This window comes from Psammomys obesus, unplaced genomic scaffold, assembly GCF_907164565.1.
Source record: "Psammomys obesus unplaced genomic scaffold, mPsaObe1.curated_primary_1811, whole genome shotgun sequence".
Lineage (NCBI taxonomy): Eukaryota > Metazoa > Chordata > Mammalia > Rodentia > Muridae > Psammomys > Psammomys obesus.
Genome location: NW_026596034.1, coordinates 11,305,408 through 11,323,026, shown reverse-complemented (window position 1 = coordinate 11,323,026; position 17,619 = coordinate 11,305,408). Strand labels below are relative to the sequence as shown.

The following is a 17,619-nucleotide window of genomic DNA, read 5'->3' as shown; positions in this document are numbered from 1 at the left end:
CTACATGGAATCCCTGAAGAAACTATATAATCTCATTTGTCCAAAAGGAAGAAGAAAAGAAAAGAACGTTACTTACCAACTGCCTAAGTTGTAACTCTGAGCCACCCAAATCACACAAATATTGATAGCAGCTGCTAGGTCCCTGGAGCGGGAGCCTCACTTAAGGAGACACACTCCTGTGCTCAGGTGTGTCCTGTCCCTTCCCTTCTTTCTCTCTCTCTTTCTCTCTCCCTCTCTCTCCCCTCCGCCCCTTCCCCTCTTTTTTCCTTTCCCTCCCCCTCTCCCTTTTCTTCCCTCCCACTTTCCCTTTCCCTCCATCTCCCATCCCCTCTCCATTCCTCCTTCCCTTCTTTCCTCCCTCCCTCCATGCCTCCTTTCTCCCCTCACTCCCTTCCTCCATTCCCCTCTTTCTCCTTCTCTCCCTCCATCCCTCTCCCTCCCTCCTTCCTTTGTCCCTCCCTCCCTCCCTCTCCATTCTCCCCAACTCCTACAAAATGCTTCACACTGACTACTGAAATGCCTTTTTCCCCCACAAAGTAAGGGTAAGACAACTCCTCAGGCTGTAGGTGGCAGTGTTGGCCCACGTCTGCAGCAAGCTGAAACTACAGAAGAGAGCGGTCTGCCTGTGGTTGAGGAATGAAAGCTGAGCCACCTGGAAAAACAAGCTTATCCTCAGTCCTGCCTGAGGCATCTCCTTCTTTGGGGGCCCTATAATGTTAATGCAAACAAGTACATCCATTTCGCTCAGCCAACAATTATTTGTTTATTGAAATCCATGTGACAGTTACTAAGCCAATAACCAGGCCCAATGCTCAGGTTGTGTTGAAATGGTTGGTTAGGCTGTCCAGGTCCCTGCTCATGACAGTACAGACACTGGCCACATACACTAATGTAGATGGAGCAGCTCTGGGCCTCTACTTCTGTCCCCACAATGACAGCAGTCAGACCAAACACCTGGCAGTCAAGTGGGGCAGGAGGTGGGGAGGGAGGGAGTCCTGGAAACTCACCCTCTGAGTGGCATGGTCTGAAAGTGTCCTGGGCGCCTAGAAGGACCTCAACAGGTCGATGGTGCAGTAATTGCAATAAGGATGAGCCCCGACTGGACGGCAAAGATGGCGGTAGAGTAGAGACGAGATTATCATAGCCTTGAACAAACCTCCTGTCCTCGCCTCCCCTAGCACACATGGAACAATGGCTTCCTGAGTGTCCCTCAGGGGGACAGGCAACCTCTGAGTGCTCCTCAGGAGAGTGACAGGGGAAGAGGGGGAAAGATGAGTTTCTTTAAGGGGCTTCACCAAGTCTGCCCTCTTTGACTCAGGTTCCTGGTGAAATGAGAGGTGGTCAAGGCTGAAAATAGCTGCTTAGCTATACAGATCCCTCTCCATAGCAGCAGGGGTAAAGATGATACTGTGCTGGCCGGACTCTAAGGCTTACAGGGTCTTCAGATTCCTGCAAATCTGTATTTGTGGCTTTTTGGCCCCATGAACACATCTGAATGGAAGCTTTTAAAATATATTTTTTTAAATTTCAACTTTATGTGTATGAGTGTTCTGCCTGCACATGTGTATATGCAGCACCTTCAGGCCTGGTGCCCTTGCAGGCCAGGAGAGTGTCAGATCCCTTGGAACTAGAGTTCTGGACAGTTATCAGATGCCAAGTGGGTGCTGGGAACTGAACCAGTGTCGTCTTCAAGCCTCCTGAATGGGAACATTGAAAGCCATATGGCCCCAGCCTGTTCCCCATCCTCTCCTTCCTTAGACACTCTGCACAGAGAAGGCAATGGAGCCCAGAAGGAAGTAGGTAGCTGTTCAAGGTCACACAAACCAGCCAGAAGTGAGAGCAAACTTCGGCCACCTACACAACTACTCCTGCGACACCGAGTGGGCCTGGTCCAGGCGGGCAGTGCCAGAGGAGGAGGCTGTGGTGCTCTGAGTCGGAAAGTAGAGGATGATGAACCAGGAGAAGATGAAGAGTCCTGTGTTGAAGAGAGGGTTTCCATGAGCCTGGAACAGGCTGGGACACAGAAGGGGCTCCACTGTAAATGTTCAAGCACTTAGTGAAAACGTTATGCAAAAACAAAACCTAGTCCTGAAAGAGAGCCAAATAAAAAACCTTAGCCATCACAAACAACGGCCTTGAAGTAAATTGCACAAAAATCTGTCTTACAAGAAAGAGCAAAAACAAAAGTATTTTCAGATATATAAAACCAACGCTACTACTGCATCAGGCTCCCTTTACCATCCTTCTGTAAAGAATTACTAGAACATCCTTGTCCACCGGATGAGAAGGGAAGGGGCAGAGGAGTTTAGAAAAGTAGAGTAAGTACAGAATTGACTTTGTGTGTTTAAAGGGAATTTATAATGAAAACACTATACAACAATAACACTATCGGGAAGTTAAAAGGTACCCAGGGCGCCGTTGTGCATGGGAGAAAGAGAAATACTGAATAACTTTGACTCATCAGAGGGAGACATGCAGGCTTTAATATTAATGTAGCCCAGGCAAGGATAATGATGTCACTTCTGAGTTCAAGATGCCTCTCTCCCCAATTCTAAACCTCTGGGAATTTTCAAATGTGTACTCATGATTATTTTTCCTGGAGTTCATCTTAGATGGCCCTAAAGAAATTCTGTGTGCGTGTGTGTGTGTGTGTGTGTGTGTGTGTGTGTGTGTATTGTTTTTAAAGATTTGTTTCTTTTGTATGTGTGAGTATATATGTTAGAAAAAAAGATTTGTTTTAATTTTGTCTGTATGAGTTTTAACCTGCACGTAAGTACACTACATGTGTGCCTACGTGTGTGCTACAGGGAACCAGAAGAGGGCATTGGATCACCTGGAACTGGAGTTACAGATGGTTGTGAGCCGCCATGTGGCTGCTGTGAACCAAATCTGGGTCCCCTGCAAGAGAAGCCTGTGCTCTCCGCCACCTCTCCAGGTACGCGCTGCGGCATTTTCTTACCTAGTTTGTTCTGGTTGATCTCCTTCTCCACCCCTCTGTCTCCACCCCTCTGCCATCTCGTACCCTTCCACTCCTCGGAGTCCCTTAACCATTTTCATGTCCTACGTATCCATTCCTTTCTTTCTACCTTCTCCCTTTAAACCTCCTTTTCCTTTCTATGGTCCCTTTCTAGTTTAATGATCTTTGCACACACCCCAAATACATACTTACATAAAACCTAGAGCTAGGACCTTCATGTGAGATTATCTATGCTGTTTGATTTCTACTGTACTGCAATCAGTACAGTGTCTGTAACAGACTAGAGGCCACTTTGCCAAAAGCATAGGGGGCCAGCAGATGGCAATGTATAACTAAAAGCAGGGTGAAAGTTTGGCATGTCTGCCCTTTGCTACCTTAAACTAGTTCAGATTGGCTTCAACTCTGCACACAGACATGCTAAATAAACATTTAAGGAGTATTTGATTAAAATGGTGATCCCCCCCCCCCCGCAAGGCTGATATAATCAGTAGATTATTAACCAGCAGCTTTTGAAGGGTCCTGCATCCTAGCACGGGAGTGGTGCTGGTGGTCTCCGGTCACTGACCTACGTGTGAAGATCTAACACAGCCCATTTTGTCTTTCTGACCTGTTCTTTTCTCTGCGTCTTCCTCTCCTGTGGTCACCCTAGATTTCAGGAACAGTAGGTCTAAGAAATGAACATGTTTTGACCAAGGTGGGAGCCACTTTCTTATTGCGGACAGATCCCTATGCAATCGTCCTAAGATAGTGGTTAACAAGGTCCTGCCTGTCTATACTTCTTGCCTTGACTTTTGTCCCCTCCTGTATAACCCCAAGGCTGGCATCATCGTGAAGTCAGGGCGAAGGATGCTGATTCTTCTGTTCCTCCAGGATAGCAATTCTCAACATACCTCTTCTATTTCACTGCTGTTTTTTCACATACTGGCTGACTGGGGCAAGTGGTTATGTGTGCTCTACTGAGGACCTCTGGAGCTTCTGGCTTAGGACTCTGGTAATAGGCCCAGTGTATTGAAGACCTCCTGGATCCCGCACATGCAATTATCAGTCATGAACCATGGGATGAGGGAGGGACAAGGACTTCCCTGACTTAGAAGCTAGATGGGAGATAACGCTCAGCTCCGGAGCAAAAGGGGGGGACAATCTGCTTTGAAATACATGGCTTTTCCTGATCCTGACCTCTATGACACCAGCCACCCCAAGAGTCTTGAATATCTAAAATTAGCACCTTTGACTTGAGATAGATTCTGTGAAACCCTGTAGAGTGCCCTCCCTGTCCCCCCCCCTCCCCGCAGTGGGCCCTAGTGCCAATGAGACAGCCTGTGGCCTCCCCGGAGTCTCACCTTGCAGAGAGTTTAAGAGGGTGAAGATGTAGATGGTGGACAAGCCCAGGGGTGTTAGAACAGCCAGCCCCCAGGTCATGCCCACCAGGCTCGAGAGGCCCAGCACCGTGAGGACCGACTTCCAGGTCTGTCCTGGTCCTTTGCCCGCTGTGACACTGGAAAGAGTGAAGATCTTCCAGGCTACCAGAGCCAGCACCACAGCACCGAAGAGGAAGGTGACCAGGAAGTAGCCGTGGACAGTAGCATAAAGGGCAAGCTCTTTCTGGAACCAGCACCTGGAGGAGGTAGATAGCCACTGGGGCTGGGAAGGAAAGCCCTGACCATTGAACCCCGGGAATCTTCCCCGGTTGATCCTTACTGACCAAGGAGATGCCCCCACCCCACCCCACCGCCTTTGGCTTTTCCTAGGCTTCCTCCCTTATTTCACCTTTTGACTCCAGACTTTCATTTACCTCCTGTACCACCAGCCGGCCGGGTCTGACTGTCCTCCCAGCCTTGACATTACTGTTCTCTCCCCAAGACCTCTTCCTCTCTTTCCCTCCACTGACGCTGAAGTCCTCTATACCCTCTGCCCCTGTCAGCCCCACTCACAGCTCCAGAGAGGTGCGGTTCTCCTGGTTGCGGATGGTATAAATGCCGTAACTGTTGCTACTCCCAGCACCGATAACCATAAGAACAGGCAGGCCTGGGGACAAGGGGAAGAAGCAGGCACTGCCAGTGTCCCCATGGTGGAGGTCTCCAGTCCCTCCATCCACCCTTCGCTCAAGCTTTGAGGCTTCCCTGACTTCTTCCCCTTGAGCCCTCCGGTCTCCCTTCTATCCCTCCAGCCCGTGCCTACCCCAGCCCAGCAGGCTTAGCTTCAGGAAATAGTGTCCAAAGTAGGTATTGAAGACCCTGATGGCCAGCAGGTAGAGATGGAAGGCCTCCAGGCCCATCCAGGTGAAGACACAGAGCAGAAAGTAGTGGAATATGGCAGCTCGGACCCAGCAGGAAGCTGGGGTTCCTTGAGTGCCGCTCCCCATATTGATCAAGAAGGTAAGATTGAGGAGAAACAGGCTGACGCTCAAGGCCATGTGGATCTTAGGGGCATCTTCAGACTTGAACCTCTGCAGAGAGAGCCTGGGAGAGAAAGGCCAGTGAGCAGCTCCAAGGAGCCACAGCCTGCATGGGGTTCCTAGGCTGGCCTATCTCCCTGCCTCCATTCCAGGCCACAGCTAGCCACTATCATCCTCATGGGCAGCTCCTGCCTGACCATTCAGTTTCCGCCTTTGCCAGGAGTCACTGTGCAAGTTCTCAGGTTCGAATTCACAAGCCCTTTTATGGCTTTCTGGGCTCTGGGGGTGCTGTGTCCTGCCAGCCTCAGTTCGACAGATTCTTTAGCTAAACTGTGTAACTTGAGACCCTGAGGGAGTTTTGTTTTCTCGTGCCTTTCAGGCTTGACTTTGCAGGTATCTCTCAGCAGCACAGCGGAATTCTCTGCCAACCCTTGCCATGGGGAGTCTACCCATGCTGGGCCTCAGAGTCATGCACGGTGGGCAGGAGGGCTCAGGATATGTTAGTTAGGTGAGTGGATGTGCGCGTGGGCAAATGTATGAGGCCTAGAATGTAACAGTGAAAGGAGCTCAGGGAGGGCCAGAGACTTGCTCAGGGTCCCCCCAGATTCTCTACCCAGTGTTCCCTGCTTCTCTTCCCTAAACCCTGAACTCCCAGCAAATGAAGTCCAGAAGGGCCCTCACTCAAAAGACAGAGCCCAGAGTTTTCTGTGGTAGAAAGATGAGGCAAGGTCTCCCTGAGCTGCCAGGCTCCAACACTGGGAGCTGCTGGCAGTTTCCTCTAGCACTTCAAGCTCGGCTCAAGAAGCACAGCCAACTGGCAAGGTACACTCAGCTCACTGAGGATGGGGACAGGGCTGGGGACTGTGTTCTATGCCAGTATTTGGTGGGGTGGGAGAGGTGAGGGATGGCATGGGTGCAACTCCCAGGGACTGAAGCCCAGGGATGCTTGGTGATTGAAGCACAGAGTCACATGAAAAGGGCAGTAGGGACCCCTGGACTGGAAAGATGGGAAGCCCAAACAATGCTCCAGGTGGGTTCCGGCGAGCTCGGGTTCAAGGGGCTTGAGATAGGCAGAGGCTTGGCAAGCAAGAAGCAGAGGCTGTTCCCATGGCCTCCTTCCAGTCAGCAGGTATGAGGGTTTCTGGGTCACAGCCTGGCTCCCGGTGACAGTGCTCTCTGTTCCTTGCATCTGTCCTATGCCTGTGCCTTGTTGGAGAAGCTCATGTGTCCCTGAAGCGGCACCCTTTCCCACATTTAGCCACAAGGAACTAGGGAAGTGGTGGCTAGTCCCGTGTCACTTAAATCCAAGAGTAGCCAAATGGCTTGGCCATTTGTTCTACCCTGTACCACTCCCATAGTGGCCCAATGGCCTGTGATAAAAAAACAACTGAGTATTCATGAGATAAACATGCACACACATAGAACATCCAGCACCCCAGAAGTGTGACTCCTAAAGTCCTGTGCCCACAGGGACCCATTGTTGCAACTAGGAGTCCTCTGAAGTTTCATTTAGACAGGGCCTTGCAAATCATGTCTTCAGTCCTGTGTGGATGTGGGCACACACATTCCCTTACACACACACACACACACACACACACACAACCACACATTCACACAGGCCCTCGGAGACACACAAGTACACAGATGCTATCTAAAGCAGTGGAACTGAAGGGGTCTTGAGACTACTTAGCCATGCTCTACCGCTGCCAACTTCCTGGCTTTGATGCCACTCCACAGTTACATATGGCATGATACTTGGGGAAGTTCCAGGAAGGAACCACAGACTGTCTGTGCTATTTTTGCAATTTCCAGTTAGTCTATAATTATTTTGAAATGTTTCTTCTTAAAGACTTCAATTCTGGAGCTTCATTTTTGCTTGAATATCTAAGGAGCTGGGACCTGAGCCTGAAGCACTTGAGGCCACAAGGTGAAATTAGCGTTCGGACAAAGGAGAGAGCAAAGCTGTGAAAAGTAAAGAGCCCCTAGTTCTAGCCCTGCCTGGAGGCCTAGCTGCGAGTTTTCTAGTTCTATGAAACACTCATGCCCTGGCCAATCTGAGTTGAGTTTCTGACACTTTCAACCTAAGCCCCTAGTCCTACCTTGTTAGTGGGCAGATGAAGGACCAGAGAAGACAGCGTGAGGCCACAGGACAAACACTTTATTCCTTTTCTATACCTTCCTGAGGGCAGGAGGGAGAGGGGATGGTGTCCACTCACCTGAAGGCAACATAGAGAACCATGGTGAAGGCCAGGAAGATCATGGAGACTCCACAGCCTGCCTGGGAGATGCGCGTGAGAGTCTGTGCCGTGGCCAGGTCCAAGATCGGCCTCTGTAGATGACCCCGAGTCTGGATCACATCACTGAGACCCACACATCTCCCAAACCCCAGCCAGCCAGGCAGCCTCTCCCAGGGACAGAGGCTGGACCATTGGGATCCACAGGATGGCACAGGAGGTTACCAGCAGCAAGGCGAAGAAAGTCAAGTGGTCACAGCGGCAGACGGTCCTCTCATCCCCGAGCTCTGTGGAGCAGCCTTGGGAATCCCAGTCTCCTGTGGGCCATGGAAAGGCAAGGGCAGAGGAAGGGCAAGGGAGAAAGGGAAGGGAGAGCCTGGCCCTGCCCTCACCCTCAGCCCTATGGAAGCCTGTAGCTTCCTCTTTTCCCATTCTAGGAAGGAGGTCTTCCAGACCTACCTTTAGCAACATCCCAGAATACACAGGTGCGGATCATATTCTGAAACCAGAGAGTGTGAGTCAGGAGAGGACAGAGGAGGGAAAGGGGGAAAGAAGAGAAGACAGGGTGTCACGAGGGGTCTGCGTGTGCTTTAAGAGGAAGGCCTCTGTGGGCTACACGGTGATGGGGGCACTGACTACCTCGGTCGATGCTCCCCGGACCATTGTGCATGTGGGAGACACGACGATAGGATACATTGCCTGGCTCTGCACACATGCCTTCAGGATCAGTGCCTGGCAGGTGTGGAAACCATGTATACAGAAGGGTTCTTCAAGTCTTCACACGCTTACGAGGGCAGAAGGAAGTGGGGACAAGTGTGTTCACATGTACAGGGCAGGCAGGTGTCTTTGGGCGTGACTGTGCACGACCCTTATGGTTTATTCTGGGTGTATGTAGAAGGGTAAAGGGTACAAGGTCCCATGCATGGCTTCTCAGAGCTCATGCACCATGTGCCCCTCAGTAACCGCCAGGACCGGGCAGAGGACTCACGGGTGGCTGATGCTCGTGGGAGAAGGTGATCTCCACAGGCTCCGACAGCCCGGTGGCATGCATCTGGCCCACACTCAAGCCCACCATTTGGTTGTTCAACACGCTGCTGCCATTGTCCTGAAGGAGCTTGGGGCCCTGGGAGGGGGTTGGCAGGAGGCTAAGCTGTGGAATGGGCTGACCTTACCTGACCTAGCTAGGGGTCTTGGGAATTCTAGGATATTCCCTGGATGGAGTCAAAAGTCTGAGACCAAGGGATCAGGGACCCAAGGGCCATAGACACCCTTTATCCTGCTGCTCCCTATAATACACTTGGGTGGGGCTAACTGGGATCAGCTCTAGGCTCCACACCACCTTGCTGAAAAGCCAGCCTCTTACATCTTTGAACTGGAAGAGCTTGAGGCTAAGATCAGCCAGGAAATGGGGCAAATGCCAGGGACCGCTCCCAGGTGGAGTGATGAGAGCTTCCAGATCCAAGGATGTATATACATCAAGGCTTAAGTGGATGGTCAGGAGCACACATCTGGCATGTATTGGCAAGGGAGTGTGTGTTAGCCCATGTAGAGACAGTCACATCTGAACACTCAAGAATACAGAAGGACACGTGTGTGTGTGTGTGTGTGTGTGTGTGTGTGTGTGTGTGCAGGTGAAAGGACACAGAAGCATGCATGAGCACACTTGGCATCTATACACAGCCCGCAGGGGCTGATGTCAGGGTAACAGAATAGTCTCCAGCTCACAGACGGTAGAAATGGTTCTTGGATGGCCTGGCTGCCTTCGAGACAAGCTCAGTGGACCCTGTCCCACTGGGCATTTTCAATGTTGCAGTTCCTTGGGCTCCCAGAAGGCCTCTTACCTTGAAGACATTCCCTGCACCAATATTCAGAACAGTTATGGCCAGCCGGAGTGCAGACCTGTTGCCAGGCAGGGCTCCAAACAGGCTCTTGGGAAGTCGGACTCTGTCAGCGGGCTGCTCCTCACCCCGCATCACCTGCCTCGGGATCTGCAACCATGGACCCATCAGCTCCCACCTTACCTCAGATTCTAGCCCCAGCTAGGATGGTGCTGCTACCATCCTAGCTGGGAGGAAAACTGCAGCATGCCAGGTGAAGGTGCGGCATCTGAGGTTAGTTCCGGGGGACAGAGCACCTGGCTCAGTCCAGCTCTGCTCCTCATGGGCCGGGCCCTCACACAAGCATCAGCAGTGGGGGCCCAGTTTCCCCATCACAGGACTCAACTGAGTATGTCTGTGTTGGTGCAGCCATGCTTGTCTTTTAAGTGTGGAGAGGGCCAATGAGGGGTATCCTGGGAAGAAGTGAGGGGAGAGCAGTGTGGTGACAAGGGACTCATATTCACCTTGACTGTGAAGTCGGTCCTGGCCAACAGTAAAGTGTTTTAGAAACCAAGCAGAGTTAGAATGCAGAAATCACCAGGCATGCTTTGTCTGGTGTCCGACTTCCTGGGTATCCTAGGGCTTCAGCTTGCAACCACTAGTTTCCTGCTTCAGAAGGATCCGTGTTCATGGAAACGGGAACTAAGAGTTGGGGCTGAGGCCCCAGGTTCACCTTCCCAGTTCAGATCTTGTCAAAAGGACACATGAGTGATGTCTTGGGCCAGATGTATACCCTACCCAGAAGGCACAGCATCATAAAAGGCCGAGGAAGTTGGATGATGAGCAACTCAGCCAGCTGCCTGGACCTCCATCCTTAACTTCCTCCCTGCAAGGAAGCTGAGCTTTCCTTGGATATTAACGCAGATGTTCTTTCTAATATGTTTATGGCTTGATTTATTTTGTTGGTTTTATTTGTTTGTATGTTTGTTTGTTTGTTGAAACAGAGGCTATCTGTCTCAACAAACAAAGCCTGTGCTGGCCTGGAGCTAAGGAGCAATCCTCCTGCCTCTGCCTCCAGCGTGTTGGGAGGCAAGTATGGATCATCCTGCCTGTCTTCAGATATTCTTTTTTTTTTTTTTTCAGATATTCTTGAAAGGAGGCAATACTCTCATCACGAACAGGTGAGAAACCAGGGGATCAGAAAAGTAAAGTACCCATGATGGCAATGGCTGGTAAGGGCAGAAATGGGGTTTGAGTCTGAGCCAATGTAAATGTAGAGCTCTCCCATTCAATTTCTCTGAGGGTAAGCATGCCCTTACTTTGACTTCAGAGGGGCTAATGGGTGTGTTAGGCTTGGAGGAGACAGAGACTCATCTTCTAGATGAGCACCCCACGGAGGAAAGAGACTTCCTGAGGACATCAAAGGCAGTGGTAAGAGGACCAGTTCAGAGATCTCCCAGTACCCTGGCTAATCCACCACCAGGTTCCATTCATTCAATTCATTGACAGAGCTATGCTGAATAGGTCTTAGGAGGGACAAGTTTTGACAGGCACCAACAGAGGTCTGAACCAGCCAGCAGGAAGCTCATCACCTGGGAGGGCATAAGAGAGAACAGCAGGTCTTCTGAGATGTCCGTACTGATGTTCTGGATCAACGCCTTAACAAAGGGCATGTCCACAGTCTCCATGGAATTCTCCAGCAGGTAGGACTCATAGTTCAACCAGTATCTGCAAAGGGGTAAGGGATTGGAGGAAGAGGAGCTTGTGGACTGAGCTACCCACTTATTGAGCTCTTGGGATGATAGCTATCCCAGAATCCCAGAGACCACAGGCTCATAATGTGAAGAAGAAGAGTAAGTAACTTGGGAACTGACCCTGAAAGAGTCCAGCTGAAGATTGGGTGTCTTAATGTTTGTCTTTTAAAATGTTTATTTTGTGTGCATGAGTGTTTTGCCTGTGTATACGTATGTGCATGCCTGGTGTCCTTGGACTTCAGAAAAGATTTCATGGCATTGGCATTAGGATGGTCATGAGCCACCAAGTGAGTGCTGGGAACCAAACCTGGGTCCTCACAAGAGCAATGAGTGCTCATAGATGCTGAGGCATCTCTCCATTCCACGTTTATCTTTTAAAATAGTAAAATATCAGATACAGTCCATACATTAGCCATTGTAGACAGTAGTGTTCAGTGGTGTTGAGCACATTCACAGTGCTCTGAAACCATCCCTACTGTTTACTTTGGAGCAGCCCCATCTCCAGGGAAGGAAACCCCATGCTCACAACCCCTTCTCTAGCCCCTGGAAACCATCAATCTAATTTGCGTTGTGCCTCTGTAAATCCCCCCTCTTCTTCTTTAGACAAGGTCTCATGTGGCTTAGGCTGGACCTGTACTCACTATGCAGCCAAAGATAACCCCACAGCCTGATCCCACAGAAGCCTCCTCCTCCTCTGGAGTGCAGGGACTACAGGCATGTGCTAACCACACCCATTCTTTTTTTCAGTGTTGGGCTTTGCGCTTGCTAGATAGAGCACAAAGATTTTACCAATCCAGCCGCATCCAGCCCAAACTTTGCCTATTCTGAACTTACAGTATATTGAAGCACATACCCTGTGATCCTCCAAGTCTAGCTTCTCACATTTAACACATTGTTTCCCACTCATCATTGCTGAAGCCTGCATCGTGGCTTCAGTCCTTCTGAAATGCACCATCTACTGGTGGGCTTATAGCTCTGTTCATCTGTCCACTGGTGGGCATACAGATACACTGCTCCACTGATGAGCACATATGGGTTCCCACCACTGATGGACACATGGGTCTTGACACCCATCCTGTGATGGACATACTGCTCTGCCTATCCACCCACTGATGGGCATTCGAATACTTCCCACTATGCTGGACAGTTTTTGTCAACTTGGCGCAAACTAGTCACCTGGGAAAGGGACTGAGAGACTGACTCCATCACACTGTCCTGTGGATATGTCTATAGGGCATCTACTTGATGAATGATTGATGTGGACTCGGTCCACTATATGTGCAGGTGATCATAGGTTGTATAAGAAGCAAGCTGAATGGTCATGGGGAGCAAGCCAGTAAGGAGTGTCCTCCCAACTGTCTGCTTCAGTTCCTGCCTCCAGGTTCCTGCTTGAGTTCCTGCCCTGGAGTCCCCTCAGTGATGTGGACCTGGAAGCCAAATAAACCCTTTCTCCCCATAAGTTGCTCTGGATATGGTGTTTATCACAGCAACAGAAAGCAAGCGAGAACAACAACTTTCAGCTATGGTGAGTAGGGGTGCTGTGCAAATGCATGTATGGGCTTATTTTAAGCTATTTTGACATATACACATGAGTAGAATCATTAGGTCATACGGTAATTCTCCATACAGCTTCTTGAACAGCTACCAAATAGTTTCCCACAGCAGCTGCGCCATTTCACGCTCACACCTGCAGTGTATGACAGCCCCAGGAGCTCCAGAGCCTTGCCAACACAATGGTTTTGTTTTGTATTTTTTTTTTGTTGTTGTTGTTGTTGTTTTGAGACAGGGTTTCTCTATGTAGCTCTGGCTGTCCTGGCTCTGGCTGTCTCACTCTGTAGACCAGGCTGGCCTCGAACGCAGAGATCTCCCTGCCTCTGCCTCCCAAGTACTAAGATTAAAAGAGAGAGAAAGAGTGTGTGTGTGTGTGTGTGTATGTATGTATAGCAGGGTTTCTCTGTGTAGCCTTTGCTACACAGAGCAATCCACCTGCCTCTGCCTCCTGAGTGCTGGGATTGCAGGAGTGTGCCACTGCACCCAGCATGTGTGTGTTTTAACTGTAGCCATCCTCATGGGTACAAAGAGATGTCTCCCGGTGCTTTGATTTGCATCTTTTTAAGGACCAGTGAATGAGTGCTAATTGTATACTAGAAATTTAGCACTTGAAAGTTTAGCCACAAAAGAAAGAGGAAGGGAAATAAGAGAGAAAAAGAAAGGAAAACGGAGCCACAGACCAGCAAGACCCCTCGGTTAGGAAAGGCATGTGTTGAGAAAGCCTGATGACCTAAGCTTGATTCCTGGAACCACATAAAGGTGGAAAGAGACTGACTGGCTAAAGCTGTCCACTGACCGCCACAGTGTGCAGTAACATGCATGACCCACCCATGCCAGAGATGCAACAATAAGCAGTTTTTAGAGGGTTTTTTTTATTGCCTTAAAAAAAACATTTTAAAAATGTATTTTAATGCATATGAATGCTCTGTTTGTTTTCACAGCACACCAGAAGAGGGCACCAGATCTCATTATAGATGGCTGTGAGGTGGTTGCTGGGAATTGAAATCAGAACCTCTGGAAGAGCAGACAGTGCTCTTAACCACTGAGCCATCTCTCCAGCCATAGAGTTTTTGTGTGTGTGTGTGTGTGTGTGTTTTTTTTTTTTTTTTTAAGATAGGTCTTGTTTTGTAGCCTTGTCTGGACTGGAACTCACTATGTAGAGCAGGCTAGTCTTAAATTCATAGAGATATACTTGCCTCTGCCTCTCAAGTGCTGGTATTAAAGGCATGCGCCACTATGATTGGCTTAAATAAATCTTTTGTTTGTTTGTTTGTTTTTTAAGAAAGAAAAATAAGCCAGAAGGGAATCGATTTCCTGGGGAGCAGACGGTATTAGAGACAAACAGAACAGAAAGACTGATCATTTGTTCTATGGGGAGGCTGGCTGGTGTCACTCTCCGTGGTGCTGAAACTTAGGCTGGTCTGGCGCTTGGGCCCCTCTCACTGTGCTGGGCCCAAACTGCTGCTTTCTGAGCACTTAGATCACAGCCACACATGGCCGCCTCTTGCCGAAAATCTTTTTAAATACCTTTATTTATTTCCTTATTGCATTGCATGTCACAGTTTGGGTCTGGAGGTCAGAGGACAACTTGCAGGGGTTGGTTGTCTCATTCTTCAATGTGGGTTCTAGGAATTGAAGTCAGGTTGTCGAGACTGTGTTAAGAGGCTTCACCTGCTGAGCCATTTCCCCAGCACCTTCAACTCAGTTTTGTTTTTCTTTTAATGTGCTCCTGGAGATGAAAACTCAGGTCCTCATGCTTGTGTGCCAGGCACTTTACTCCCCAGCCCTCTATTCACTATTCCCCTTCCCAAGAAACTCCGGATAGGTGAAGGCTGAGGTAGTGACAGGAAGCAAGGGGACTAGAGGGAGACACATCCAGGCTGAGGCTGTGGAAAGGAGTAGATATGGAGACAAAAGGAAATTCTCACTGTGTGTCTCTCTGTTTTTCTTCCTCTCTCTCTCTCTCTCTGTGTGTGTGTGTGTGTGTTTGTGTGTGCGTGCTTGTGTGTAAAACACAGGATCTCAGGCACGCTAGGCAAGTACTCTACCACTAAGCTACACCACAGCTGTTGCTGTTGTGAAAAGCCACGGTTATCAAAGAGAAAGGGCTCTATAGAGACAACAGAAAATAGACTGTAAAACAGATAAGTAAGCCATGCAAATATATGCAAGTATTCTTGGGTGGAGACACCATAAGAAAACCATTGACCAGAAACAGAGAGATGAGGCTGTCAGAATTCACTGAGCAACACAGATTATCCTGCCTTGAGTGTCAGAGAAGTGTTGGCTTTTATTGGTACCAAATAAAATAGAAATTGTAGACATATTAAGATTTTTGTTGCCACATAAAATGGTAGATGGTGAACTGAATATCTGTTTATATATGTTCCTATTTTACATACTTAAATAGCTTTCCCATCTTTGCAAAACTGTCCAATTCACAGTTCTAAGGAAGAGTCCCCAGGGTGGTTCTTGGGTATGGTGAACTCTCATTATTTTATGTTGCCTTGGTGTCGCCCCCTCCTCTCTTGTGTAAGACAGGCCCAGGCTGACCTCCAGATCACAGCCCTCCATTTCCACACCCTCACCCCTTCTGCAGTCTTTCTATGTGTTCAGTGCAGACATCTGCCTCACAGTAAGCTGCTCCTGATGACCACTCCCCATGAGGACAGATAGAAGTTAAGATACTTGGCTGAGCCCCCGCCCCAAACCCACATATGGACCATGCAGATACATTCAGGTGACCACCCTCTGCCAGAGAATGACCTCCTGGAAATTCTGACAAAGAAGCCAGAAGAAGGAGGGAGGAAGAAAGGAAGGTGGGGGGAAGAGAGACAGAGACAGAGGGTTAAATGACCATTTTACCAAAGAAAACCTCCAAATGGCCAATGAGCACACACACAAATGTTGAGGTTCATTAACCACGATGAAATGCCAATGGGAACTTCAAGTGATGCATCTCTACACTAGAGTGGCCAGAAACACCCGAGGTTCTGCTGACAGGAAGCAAATGGCACCACAACTTTGGGAAACAGTTTGGCAGTCTTTTATGGAGCTCAGCATATATTCAATGTATATTCCAGCAATTCTGTTCCCAGGCATAGATCCTCACCAAACAGCAACATATGGCCTGAAAGACTTGAATTAAAATGTTCATGGGAACAATATTCAGACTAATCAAGAACTGGCACCAATTCAAATGCCCATCAATTGGCAAATGGACGACACAGCGTAATATATTTGCATGGGGTAATCGAACTAAAATAAATACCATAAAATATGGATGAGCCTCGCTGTGCTTAAAGGAAGGAAGGAAGGTCAGTGTAAAAGAGCTCTCTTCATACAAAATGCCCAGAGGCAATCCTAAAGAGGAGGTGGCTTTCCAGAGCCCACTGTGGGGAGGCAGGAGCAGCAGTGGGGGTCGCAGACAAGCAGAAGAGAGTGACTGCAGTGCCGGCCTCACACACCATGTAAATATCCTAATACTGAACCCTGATCTAATGATGAACAGAATATGTGGGGCATCGGTTGCGTGCACATCAGGGTACCAAGACTGCGGTGGTGCTCACTCTGACGCCTGCACTTAGGTGGGGTGGGGCAGAGGGGAGCTCCAGATCATCCTTAGCTACACAGACAAGTTGAAGCCTGGGCTATATGAGACCCTGGCACTCCCCACAATCCCCCGAAAAAAATGCACCAAAATGTAAAACCAAATGAATCCAGCACTGCATAAATCAGCTGTGGCAGCACACGCCTGTAATCCCCTCACTCAGGAGATGTGATCGGAAGGGCAAGGCTATCTTTGGTTATATAGTAAGTTTTAGGCCAACCTGGGCTCGGGACTATCAAGAAAGTGAGGGAGGGTGGAGGAAGGGGAGAGAGACAGAGACAGAGACAGAGAGAAGGTCTGGTCCGCTCCTGCTCCATCCCTTCAGTTTGCCCTTTATCTTCATAACAACACCATCTTCTGTTACTTTTCTTATCTCTATAACAGGATACCTAGCAGGAGCAGCCTAAGGGAGGAGCCTGGTTCGCAGTAAAGCGTTCTGTCCACCACGATGGGAAGGGCATGGTGGGCAGAGAAGCTCTGTCCGTGGCAGCTGACTCTCTGATCACACCCTGTGTGTGATCACTCACACTCATGTCACACTCACACTGAGTCATCACTGTGTGCATCCCTAGTTTGTCTCTCCATTGCTCCCAAGGCAGAGATAGGCTGATGAATCTCTGCATCCCCGAGTCCAATGGCTCTCAACCTCCCCAACGCTGAGACCCTTCAGTACAGTTCCTCATGTTGTAGTGACCCCCCCAACCAAAAACTTTCTTGTGGCCCCTTTATAACTGTAATTGTGCTGCTGTTATGAATTAGAATGTAAAATTTGTGTTTTCCGAAGGTCTTGGGTGACCCCTGTGAAAGGGTCATTTCGCCCTCAAAGGGGTCGAGACCCACAAATTGAGAACGAGTGTCCTAGTCTGTAGGGACTCTGATAGCCAGGGTAGGGCCAAGCCAGGCGGAATACGAAAGGGTAAAGAAGGAAGCAGCGCTGTTGTTCTAGGGCCCTGGGGGAATGTGACCCTACGGCTTCCCAGGAGGCCACGCCTCCCATTCCGCCCAGACTCCAGTCCCCTCACCTCTCCAAGCTCCCCACATCACAGGATCCGTCCTCCTCCGACTGCCCACACTTGGTGAAACACTTAGCAACGTCATTCAAGTCGAAGGTGTCATACTCGTGATTCCCGTGGTGCTGGCAGACATTCCTGGGCTTTTCAATGGCCATCTCACCTGAGTGGGGGGCGGGGTGGGGTGAGAGCAGAGTGAGATGGGGCAGGCGGGCGGAGGAGGGGCAGCGGGCTGCGAGAGGCGGTAGCTGCACCTACCCTCCCGCTAGCA

At 49.6% G+C, this 17,619-nt stretch overlaps 1 protein-coding gene across 1 annotated transcript; it reads right to left on the bottom strand.

Annotated features, from left to right (window-relative positions):
* Positions 1-1,857: 1,857 nt before the first annotated feature.
* Positions 1,858-17,442, bottom strand: Adgrg3 (adhesion G protein-coupled receptor G3). The gene is made up of 11 exons (XM_055621540.1): positions 17,361-17,442; positions 11,016-11,151; positions 9,448-9,594; positions 8,595-8,729; positions 8,063-8,105; positions 7,832-7,929; positions 7,589-7,701; positions 5,156-5,436; positions 4,909-5,002; positions 4,318-4,592; positions 1,858-1,975 (listed from the first exon to the last, which is right to left on the bottom strand). The coding sequence occupies exons 2-11, from the start codon at positions 11,109-11,111 to the stop codon at positions 1,863-1,865; spliced, it is 1,395 nt and encodes a 464-aa protein (XP_055477515.1). The 5' UTR covers positions 11,112-11,151; positions 17,361-17,442; the 3' UTR covers positions 1,858-1,862.
* Positions 17,443-17,619: the final 177 nt, after the last annotated feature.